Source organism: Populus trichocarpa, chromosome 15, assembly GCF_000002775.5.
Source record: "Populus trichocarpa isolate Nisqually-1 chromosome 15, P.trichocarpa_v4.1, whole genome shotgun sequence".
Classification (NCBI taxonomy): domain Eukaryota; kingdom Viridiplantae; phylum Streptophyta; class Magnoliopsida; order Malpighiales; family Salicaceae; genus Populus; species Populus trichocarpa.
The window spans coordinates 3,098,559-3,110,868 of NC_037299.2; the positions used below are offsets into that span (position 1 = coordinate 3,098,559).

Genomic DNA, 12,310 nt, shown 5'->3' on the forward strand with positions numbered 1-12,310 from the left:
AATCTACTATAACCGAGAATCAAGGTTCAAGTTTGGGAATTCATATCATTTATTTTTATTTTAAAATATTTTTTAATCAGTCTAAAAACAAAAAATAAAACCAAATAAAAAAATTATGAACCCTAATTTATTTTTATTTTTTACATACTTAAAGGGCAAAACCATATTCAATGAAAACCCTTCTCTAAAATGAACCCATTGATTGACCATTTTGTGGTTGAAATGTGATAAACCAAAATCTTTATTCCTCTCTCTTTTCCAGCGACTTTAACTTTTCTATCTTAATATTTTGAGATTGAAATATGAGAAAATTAAAGTTTTAGGACTAAAACATAAATGCTTAAAACTACAAGGATAAAAAATGTAAACTTAAAAAAAAATAAAAGAACAAATTGAATTTCTTTAAAACTTCAATGATCAAATTAAGCTTTTAAAAGTTGCATTTGTTAGGGAATTGTATAATTCATTATAGCTTTGTGTCTTTGTGAACAGTAAACTTGATATAATGAAAACCCTATCTCTTTTAGTTCATTAACTAGATCATTGGTTGTTTCTACATCGCAGGTCGAAGCAAAATATTTTTTGAACGCCGAAAAAATGTTTAGGCATCTCTTAAAAAAATTTGACCTTGAATTCAAAATTTGATGCATAATAGACAACATTATAAAAAAAATTGAGACAATGACACACTAAATGATATTTTTATTTAATATTGAGAAAACAATATATTAGATTCACCTGAGTCAACTTAGGTTGACCTGCAAAACCTGCATGAATAATCTTGTGAAAAATAAATTGAAAAACTCAATTCCTAAATAACTCAATGTAGAGTGATGTATTTGTAAAAAAAAAAGTACTCAATTTTTTTTAAAAAAGACCAAAGTGAACTCGAGTCAACCAACTAAACTTTTGACCCAGGTTATTCATGTCACTAGATTCAATAATTGTTTTTAATCCCAGATGTTATTTCTCATTTAATTATACGATAATAAAGCAAATGAAATTTGCTTTTGTATGAAATAATTTTATAGAAGAAAAAAATAACCAAGACATGCACATGGGATTGAGATAACAAAAGCAAGTCTAATTTTGTTTAGCTAAACAACAAAAAGAAATCTTTTTTATTTTAAGTTAAAAAATAGATAATTGATAATAAAGGATGACAAAAATAACCAGGACATGCACGTGGGACTAGGATAGCAAAAACAAGCCTAATTTTTTAAGCTAAATAAAAAGAAGGTCTTTTTATTTGAAGTTAAATAAAAAAACCATTGATAACAAAATGGTGAAATTGTAATTTTTTTAATAAAGGGACCAAAAATGCATTAAACAAAAAAAATACGTTTAATATAGTTTCCACTATGACGTTATGACTTAACTTGTCAAACTTACGATATAGGTCATGGATTCAACTCGATTTAATACATTTTTTTACTAAAAAAATAAAATGACACATCCTTTGTTGGCCCAAACAACGTGTCATCTATCTACCTAGATTTTAGCAACTGTAAAGGTAACTGTAAATCAGGGTGATGTGTTTTTTGCCCTAAAAAGTTATTTTTTAACCCAAAACACCTTACCACTATTAGAACATCTAGACACTAATTTCCCAACCTATTAAAAAAAAAACAATCCAAACCACTTTGGTAAAGTTTTTCTTCCTCGACTTTATATGTTTTTTAAGGCAATATTAAGGTTCTAAACAACCATTATTAGACTCCTCTCATTAATGGACCTTATTGCCACCAATTTCAACCACTTTGATGGTCGGAATCGATGTTAACAATGACTTTTTCTCACTTTATGCTAGAATTCGATGACTCTCTCTCTCTTATCTATCTCTCCTCTAATAAAATTGGAATCGAAAAACGAGAAAAAATAAAGTTTTGTATGAAAATTGAATTTTAAAAAACTAAAGGGACTAATTAACTATTATTTAAAAAATAAGTGGGACCAAAATGATTTTTTTTTGCATGAAATTCAGATTTGACACCTATATTTCTCGTCTTTTTTACTTTGTTCCTCTGTCTTTCAATTCCAGTCTCTCTTAAAAAAAAAAAAAACCAATTAGGTATTAATTTGAGTTTAAAAGAGTGCAATTGAGCAAAAAAATGTTTTGTGACCAAAACGAAATTTTGGAAAAGAATCACTGCTTCAGTCCACAATAATTTGTGATAGAGTGCACAATAAAAAATGCACAATATTTTTTCCACATGGCTTTGTTTTATTTATATAATAATAAAAAAAAAACTTGCTGCAGTGAAACCCCTGTCTCTTCTAGTTTATTTACTAGAGAGGTGGCATGTACTACGCTGCAAGTTGGGTTAAATTTTTCCTAACATAAAAAAAAAAAGAATGTCAAGGTGATGCTAGTGCTTTTAAAGAATTAAGAGAAATATAAGATCCAGATGATTGACTTAACCATGTTCAATAAGCTTGATTAGTTAAATAATATAATCTAAAAAAAACATTGAAAATAATGAGAACAAAAAAAACAATAATTAACCATAAAAAATAAGTTGTCAGTATCATACTCGAGAGAGAAAAAAAAAAGCTTGTTGAAGATAAATCATCACTCTGTCATGGACACAACTCCACCACTATAAAAAGCTTATTGAGACAATTAAAACGTCGTTGCAAAAGGTTTTATGACAACACCAATAGAGTTCATACGTGTTGTTAGAGCAATGACCTAAAAAGCAAAGTAAACAAAATATTATGAGACAAACATCTCATGCTTGTATTTAATCAATTAACTTAATTTAATTTAAAAACAAAATTCTTATAAAAAAAGCTAAATTGAAAAGAGAACAACAAATAAAAAGATATGGAATAACCCAAGTCATTATCAAAATTAGTGAAAAATTATATATAATGCAAATTAAAAAAAAAACATAATGGAAGCCAATCTCGAATTAAATAAATGTCGTGGGATGAAACTAAAAAAACATGAGCTTAAGAAAATGAAGAAAAAACAAGCAAACCTGAGCGAATTTTCTAAATATGAGTTAATTTTTCAAATTCAAAACTTGTAAAATCCTAGACTCAGACTCAACCAAGAAGCTCGATTTTCAATAAATTTAATGTTGAAGTATGAAATTGAAAAAACAACTCAATTTAAAAAAATTCCAAGACAAAAAAATAACAATTAAAAGAATGAGGATCAAATTGGTAGAAAAAAACCTAAGAAGTATGAAATCACAAAAAAAACTTTGAATATCTTCCAAAACAAAAAAAAAATATCAATTAAAAAAATAAGGATCAAATCTAAAAGATAAAAAAATTAAAAGGGGTGAAATAAAAGAAATCCAATTTCATAAATAATCTCAAATAAAAAAAATAGCAATAAAAAAAATCAAATATAAAGGAAGAAGAAATCGAATGACTACTTTGAAATTTTAAAGGCTTAGTACAAAGATCAAGGAAAAGAGAAGGGGGAAAAAAAAATCGTATGCACCAAATTAGAGGCTCGTTTGGCAAACATGCCACACAAGGATGGAGGGATGTCAATATGATTTGACACCATCCTAGAAGTTACTGTTTGGACACCATATGACGTCTCACGTGCTGCCTAAAAGGAGTAAATACAATCCATATATGCATACGCCAAATCGTATATTTTTTTAATAATATTTATATTAATTCAATTAAATTAAAAGTTAACCTGATTATTATATAAAAAAAAAACTATGATGAAAAGACACAAAGATCCCTGAACATAAGTTCTAGAAATTTTGCTTTTAAGGTTAAATAAGTTATTTTATTATTTTAAAAAATACAATAAAGCTCCCAGAGCAAGGTTTAATATTTTGTTTATTGCTTTTAAAGGTAATTAAGTAATTTTTTTATGTTGAAAAATATAAAAAGAACTTCTTGCCTTCGTCTAATTTAAAAATGACTTTTTAATATTTCAAACCACACCTCCTTGTGTTTTAGTACACAATAAAACATCAAGTCCTTTTTTTTATTAATAATAATAATAATTATGTTTAGTTTTAGATTTGAGAGCTCTCAAATTTTTTTTTAAATTAGATAAAAGAAAAATTAATTAAAAAATGTTTTTAAAAAATATTTAGAAAATTGTAAGATTTTTTTTACCAATTATTTTTTTATTTTTTTTATTGCTAGAAATTTTTTTTAATTTTTTATTCACATTGTATTTTTAATTTATTTTAAAAATATAAAATAATTGAAAGATAAGATTTAAATAGTCTTTTAAATTGAGAGACTAATTAAGCTATGACATATCACAATAAGAGCCCAACATGATATTAAAAAAATTTAGAAAAGATAAAAATTGACTAGAAAATTAAAAAATAGTTAAATATTTTTACCAATTATTTATTTATTGTTATAAATAAATTTTATTTTCTTATTTACATTATAATTTTTTTTATTTGTTTTAACAAATACAAAAAATGAAAGAAAATATTTAAAAGATCTTGTTAATTTTTATTAAATTATTCTTTATTTATTTTTTACATCTTATTTTGAAAAGATAAATAAAAACGTTAAGGAAAAAATAAATTATATGTAAAAATTATAAGATCTTAAACACATAAAGTCAAAGCTTTTAAATTGAAAAATCATAGAAAATAGTTTTCCATGAAAATATACACAAATTGAATTAAGTGTTTCTCACCAATAATTAATAATCTTATTCTTCGTTGATGAAGTATAAGATAAATTTTACTTTTCAAAACAAAATAAAAAAATTTATAAGACAATAAAGAAAGCACTTTTTTGTGTGGTCAATAACTAAACAATTAGCTAAATTATTAAAAATTATAAAAAATAATAACAAATCTAGAATAAAACAACAAAAAATTATTTTAGTATTTTTTCCTTTTATAAAAATTTAAGAAATGTAGGTTTCGACATACCAAATAATTATTCTCGATATTGGATATATGTCATGCTTTCAACATGACACGTCATTAACTTATCTTTGGTGGAGGAGGGACTTAAAATTTAATAAAATATGCACCAGAGGGATCCTATAACTTATATTAATTTAATTAGTTAATTGCTCAAGTGTTGCATTTGCTTTTCGAGTTTAAGTTTTTTTTAGAGTTATTAGAAATTTATATAATTATTAATTTTAAATTTTTATAATTAATTAAAGTACATATAAATTGAACTGAAAATTCATATTAATTAAATAAAAAAAACACCAGGCATAATTAACTACAGCTCTATACTATCATTTCTATTCTAGTCCACCTCTTAGGCTATGTTTGGCGTGTACCATTTGAGAACACGGTGTAAATCACATTCCTAAAAAATTTTAATTTTTTTTATTTTTTAAAAATTAATTTTTGGTATATTTTAGATTATTTTAATACTCTAATCTTAAAAATAATTTTTTAAAAATAAAAAAATATTATTTTAATATATTTCAACACAAAAATCATTTTAAAAACCAATTAAAAACTGTCTCTCACATTCTAAAACAGTCTCGTCCAAATCCACGCACAATATTTATTATTTATTAAATAACTATACTGCCCTTCATATAAAACATAACACTTGGTTATTTTTTCTTCATTTCCCTCTCTGTTGCGCGGGAAAAAAAAGAGAGAAAATCGTATAAAACACCACACCAAAAGGCTAGGGTTTTCTTCTTCTCTGCAGCAAATCAGAATCCACCACAGGTAAATCAACGGATATTTTCTTCTTCTCTGCTCCTCATTTGTTCAATAAAACCCTAATCTGGCTTCCATTGATTTAGAAACTAGGGTTTTTGATTTAGAAACTAGGGTTTTTGATTTAGGGATATTTTATTCTTCTCTACTCCTAATTTGTTCGATAAATCAACAGAGTGCCTCCATTTTCTTGTCTCATTTCTGTAATTCAGCCTCACCCACCCTCTTGCTAACCTCTATTGCTCATTCATTCTTTTTAATCACTCTGTTGCTTTTGCTTTGCTTTGCTTTACTCAATTCACTCTGGTTTGGATTATCGGTTTTTTTTTTTTTTAATTTCAAAAGGGCCTGTCCCTTTAACTCTGTCCTTGTGTTCCTTCCTTGCCCTTTGACAATGCTTGAAATACTGAAATTTTTGTTGGTTTATGTGAAAGTTGATGACCACAAATCCCATTTAACAAACAATTTAAAAACAGGGGCTGCTTTCCTTTCCCATCCTAACCATTTCTACACTTTTAATTAGATGGTCGGGTTTAACAAGATGTTTGCTAGTCCCTGGACCTGGAGTCTTTGGTCTTATACATAAGATACGAGTTGTATTTTATCACTGCTTGATGCTTGTTATATAAATTGCTATAAACCTCTTTATCTTCTCTCAGTTGTTTGGTCTCTCTCTATCTGTCTTTACTAACCAAGTAAGCAATCTCCTTAATCCTTACCTTATCTTGTACGATGATCAAAGTTTTCTTTTTTATTCTTTCCTTTGCACTGTTATGTTTGCCTGTTTTCTCAAGTCCTGTGGGTTCTCTTTCATTTTTCAAGGGTTCTCTTTGACGACTTGTCCACTTGGTTCTGGGCTTTGCTCAAATGCTTTTGTGTTTCATTTATTGCTGCAATAATGGGTGCTTTATTTTGTTGGAGGGGCCGTGAGGGACTAAAAAGTACGTTTGTCTACCATAGGACCCAGGTAATATCTGACCTGGAATTCATGAAAGCAATTGTTTACCTCATGAGGGGTAGAGTGTTATATACAACCAACATAAAAAATAATAGAAAATGACCATTTTGAACATAAGATATCAGCATTGAACGAGTAATTGAACATTGATTTTGATTACATAATTAGTCTCTCCATATACGTGGCAACTTGGAAGTGGCTATAGCATTAGTTTGACAGTGATTTAGACCAAGCTCAAACTTGGGGAAGAGTTGGGTCCATTAATTAACGGTATGCTTATTATAGTTAAATAACCTTCTACTGTGAACATGCAAATTCTATACAATCCTAGTTCAGCCTTTATATCAAATAATGAACTGCCAGCCTGCATGTTGCTTTGTCTAAGGCAGGTACCCCTTTGATTCTTAGATTTTCTCATTTTAAATTTGTGACGAGTCATTTTCACACTTTACATATCTGCAATAAGCTTTTTTAGTATTTATAGTTTACATGTAATGCTTTATACAACTTGATTACATAATTAGTCTCTCCATATAGGACTGGTATAGTCGAGTCAAGTGAAAAACAGGAGTTCAGTAGTGTATTTAGGCTGGATATGAACTTTTTGGCATCCAAAAATTGTTGTGCTAGATTACCAGAGAACAAAATTTCTTCATATAGACTATAGTCAAGGGTGGAAATACGCATCAATTGGGAGGTGAAATTTAATCATGCTGGAGAGCTCTTTGTTTTGAATGAGAAATTCGTTTTTTTCCACCTTTTTTGGCAAGCATTATTAACTTGGTAATAAGTAATGGAAAACAAGCTTCTTTCTTTCTTTTTGTGTTAGCTCTATTTTATCTGCTAATTGGACTTTCTTGATTGCTAAATTGTAAAATTTGAGCTGATTACAGTTCATTTTAGTGTGTAATTGCTTCACTAATGTATCAAAGTTGTAAACTTTCAAAGAGACAGTGTTCAAATTCCAATCTTCGTTGTTTCTAGGTTGCTTTCTGGATATATGACTGCCTTGTTTGTGTTTTTTGCAGAGAAAAAAAATGTGTGACTTCATAGGTTTCATGATGACCAAACTATGAAATCTAGATAAGGGTCTCCCCTCAGTTGTTTCACAGGCCAAACTAGGGGTATGTCAGCTGGCAAAGGGAGATTAAATGGTACTCAAAACTATGTTCCTTTGTAATTCATCCTTAATAATCTCAAAGATACTAGTTAATATCAAAAGCCCTTCTGCTATTTTCTCGTCTATTACTAAAAGTCACAATCATTGCTCTTATTATTACTTTTTCTCTAGCTCTTCTTCTTCTAAGAACAAGAACTGGAGCCTTATACACCAAATTGTTAAAGCCTTTCACAACCAACAAAACCCTAAACCCTTAAACCCTATTCTTCTCTCTAAATTACAACTCTACCATGTACCAGACGTTATTATATCCCTTCAGCCTAAGCCCTTTTCGGCTATTAGATTCTTTGAGTGGGCTGAGAGCTTTTTCATTTCACCACTCTCTGCACCATCATTCTGTGCCCTCCTCCATGTCTTGCTTCAAAACCAATTATTTAGTCGTGCTGCTTGTGTTTTCGATAAGTTTATCATGCAATTTGGAAATGATTATGACACTTTGGATGCCTTTCGTGATGGTTTTTGTGATTTGGATTCGACAAACCATAGTGTTGTTTATGGGTTTTTGATTGAGAGTTACTGTCGAAAAGGGATGTTTGATAAATCTGTTGATATATTCATGCATGTTTGTGTAAAGGGTATTTTTGTTTCACCAAATGTGGTGTACTTGTTGTTGGGTTCTTTGATTGATTCACATTGTGTTGAAGTAATTGTGGATAAGTATGGTGAGCTGTGTTCAGCTATGAGAGAACAGCCTTTTAGTGTTTATGAATTTGTAATGAATAGGTTTATGAACAAGGGTGAGGTTGAAATGGGTTTGAGATTCCATAAAGCTTTGGTTCAAGGAGGTTTTGGTCTGGATATCATTACTTGCAATAAGATTTTAAAAGGTATTTGGATGCAAAATGATATAGGAGTTGCAGATGATTATTTTAATATGGTAGTGAGGATTGGCCCAAAACCAAATGTTGTCACATTTAGCACATTGATTGATGCATATTGCAAAGAGGGAAATTTGGATAAAGCATTTGTGCTTTTTGATGTTATGGCAGGGAATGGTGTGACACCTGACTTAATTGTCTACAGCATTCTTATTGATGGCCTGTTTAAGGCAGGGAGGCTGGAAGATGGACAAAGGCTCTTGTTGGTAGCATTAGATAAGGGTATCAAGTTGGATGTTGTTGGTTTCAGCTCAGCCATGGATGCATATGTGAAAATTGGGGATTTAGGGAGGGTAATTCAGATATATAAGAGAATGTTGAATGAAGGGATTTCACCTAATGTGGTCAGCTGCAGCATTCTTATAAAGGGGTTCTGTCAGAATGGTAGGATCTTAGAGGCTTGTGGACTGTTTGTTCAGATTCTGAAACTTGGTTTTGAGCCATCTATTTTAACTTACAGCGCTCTCATTGCTGGATTTTGCAAATCAGGAAATCTAAGGGATGGGTTTTATTTATATGAGGATATGATAAAGAAGAGGTGTGAACCTGATACCATTGTTTACAGTGTTCTGATAAATGGTCTATGCAAACAAGGGTTGGTGGGTGATGCACTAAGATTCTTCTTTCAAGCTGTGAATAGGGGTTTAAGTCCCAATGTTTTTACTTTGAACACCTTGCTAGACAGCTTCTGTAGATTGAAATGCATAGTTGGTGCTATGAAGGTGTACTATCTAATGGGAATGTTAAATATAAAAGCAGACACAGTGACCTACACCATCCTTATTAAAGGCGCTGCTCAATTTGGTAGAGTTGATGAGGCACTGATGTTATTCTTCCAAATGCTCAAGAAGGATTTCAAACCAGATGTTATTACATATTGCACTCTGATTGATGGACTTTGTAAGCTGAAAAAATCATCTGCAGGATTATGTATTTTTGATTTCATGTGCAAGAATGCTGTGGCCCCTGATATTGCAATTTATAATGTTCTCATTAATATGCATTCTAGGGAAGGCCATTTGGAGGCTGCACTTGGACTCTTTGTCCATGTTGTTGAGAGAGGGCCAAAACCTGATGTTTTTACTTTCAACACAATGATTTGCTGTTACTGCAATTTCAAAAGGTTAGATGATGCAGTTCAGCTTTTTGCGAAGATGACAAGTGAACAGCTCAGACCCAATGCCATTACTTTTACCATACTGATTGATGCATTTTGTAGAGAAGGTAGAATGGATGATGCCATGTTGATGTTTTCCAAAATGCTGGAAGAGGGTCCCGAACCCAATTTGGTGACATATAGTTGTTTGATTCATGGTTATTTCAAATCTCAAAGTATGATGGAAAGTGGCTTAAAGCTGTATAATGAGATGCTTGAAAACAATATTGCTCCAAATATTGTCAGTTACAGCATTCTCATTGATGGTCTATGTAAAAGAGGTCTAATGAAGGAAGCGTCTTGTGCTTTTCGTTGTGCGCTAGACAAACATTTATTGCCTGATGTGATAGCTTATACGATTCTGATCCGTGGATATTGCAAGGTTGGGAGATTAACTGAAGCCATGATGTTTTATGACAATATGTTATTGAATAGACTCACTCCAGACCGCTTCCTGGAAAGAACACTTGAGGAGTATCAACTTAAAAAAGCTGGAGCTAAACATTTGTGTGCTTGAGGAGGATGTATGGAGACCTTCCTATCATCATCCTGCAATTAGGCATCATCATGGTGAATGAAATTACTACTGCTGCTTTCTAGGTACTGATTATAATGTATATTAGTGTTATATTTCATCATACATATTCACTAGTAAGTATAGACAAAACTCTGTTCTTACCCTGTAAAGAAGATGGCCGTGAACTCTTGTCTGGATCCATTGTATTATCACTTGGAACACCAGACCAAAAAATTTACCCTTAAAGAATATCACAATTTACATATTTTTTTCTAATTTTTAATCTGTCTTGAACGTTAGCAGATGTTTCTCCTTAGGGAAAAAGTAAAATGGCCTCATGTTTATTTTCTCTTGTTTTTCTTTTGAGATCTGCCTTGCATACGCAATCAATTACTATGGCATTATTCTTTTTCGAGGCCTGATGGTGATCTTCGGAAAGCTACGAGTTAAAACTTATCAAAAGCGTAATCAACCCATGCGGCAGTTCTACCAAGAAAAATGAGTTTTTCGTGAATAATTATTTGCTCATGTTGTTTGCTGTCATCTTTTGTTATCCCCTTGCAATCTGATATTACCTTCAAACTGATGGGTTTCTATTTCCGAAGGTCAGCTTAATGATTGTAGGGGTGTTGATCCATGGAGACACGATTGCTTTCTACTCCTACAGGTAAACATGCTGGTGGTAAATAGTTATATGACTTTTGCGTGGGTAAAAGATTTTGATATTCTGGAATGAGCAGTTGGGTAGAATAAAAGAAGTACTTTGACTGGGGATGGTTATTGCTCTGAAGCTTAAGCTCACAATGAACTTTTTGCCGTGATGGAAGATGGCAGAGGCAAAGAATGGAATTGGACACGTTCGACATGCAATCACTCCAAAAATGGGGGTGAGGATCTTGCAAAGAAAGGGCTCTCTCTCCAACATGTCTTTCATCAATAGGTAATGACAAAGCTCAGCTAAGAAATTGTACTGGGCCTTTGCCTGCGTTCTGCATTTTAGATTGCCTGTGTTTTCTCCAGTATCAAGGCAAGCTGCGTAGCGGTTCAGAATTGGCTTACTTATCATTCAATCATTATGCAATTTTATTTCAGGGAGTATTTGTGGACAGACTGAACAGATAAAACTTATAAGAGCTCTAGAGATGGAATGGATAGTTTTGGATGAAAAAGAACGGTTCTCTGGAAGATGAGAGAATTCTGTCAGAAAAGGAAAGGGGTAACAAGTCAACATCTGCCAAAGTTACTCATTAAGACGCGGATTAAATTCTTACCCTTTTTGTGCAAGAAACAAGAACATTTGTAAGATTCCATAAATATTCTTCCAATTTCTTCTGGCAACTTACCATACATCTACATCATACTCCGCGTTAATAGTTCCAGGAATACCCAGCAAGAATCATTCTGATCCTATCTCTGTTCATCTGAAGAAAGGAAGGATCCCAAATGTGACATGCTATTACATCTTATAAACTCTCATTTAGACCTGGGAAGAAAGGGCCAAGGATACCCAAAGAGTTTAAACTACAAGTGTGGAGGCAGTTATGCTGAGGTTGTTATCGATCTTACTCGTACATGTTCAACATGTTATATCAATGAAATGAAAGTTTTGCTCCAAGTTTTCTTCCTGTTTGTGAAAGGTGGTTTCCTGCAGGTATGATCTGTTGTTCCAAGGCAACTAATTTTCCTTGTCATTGACTGTTCCTCAGAAAAGTAGATTCTGTCTTGTAATTTCAATAAAGTTGTTGCATGTGCTATTTCTCAAACCCAAGTGGAAGGTCATGAATGTCAGTGTATATTATGGCAAGAATATCAACAATATATGGCAACCAAATTGTAACAGAATATCTTGTATTATTGTATTTATTATAGACTACAAATCAGGGATTAGAGACGGTAAATTAGGGATTATTACATGTATTTAGATTGAATTCTTCCTTCAGAGATCAATGAAAACAGAGAACAATTTTACATTGAAA

At 31.1% G+C, this 12,310-nt stretch overlaps 1 protein-coding gene across 15 annotated transcripts; it reads left to right on the forward strand.

Moving 5' to 3' along the window:
- Window positions 1-5,531: 5,531 nt before the first annotated feature.
- On the forward strand, window positions 5,532-12,310 carry LOC7474831 (putative pentatricopeptide repeat-containing protein At1g31840). 15 transcript variants are annotated; one of them, XM_024586629.2, is made up of 5 exons: window positions 5,542-5,654; window positions 6,305-6,340; window positions 7,632-7,757; window positions 8,773-11,274; window positions 11,427-12,310. In XM_024586629.2, exons 3-4 carry the CDS (start codon window positions 7,730-7,732, stop codon window positions 10,332-10,334), a joined length of 1,590 nt encoding a protein of 529 aa, XP_024442397.1. In that variant the 5' UTR covers window positions 5,542-5,654; window positions 6,305-6,340; window positions 7,632-7,729; the 3' UTR covers window positions 10,335-11,274; window positions 11,427-12,310. The 15 variants fall into 15 exon arrangements, with proteins under 15 accessions (XP_024442395.1, XP_024442383.1, XP_024442397.1 ...); XM_024586627.2 differs by lacking the exon at window positions 6,305-6,340 and having other exon boundaries at window positions 5,532-5,654; XM_024586615.2 differs by having other exon boundaries at window positions 5,537-5,654; window positions 7,632-11,274.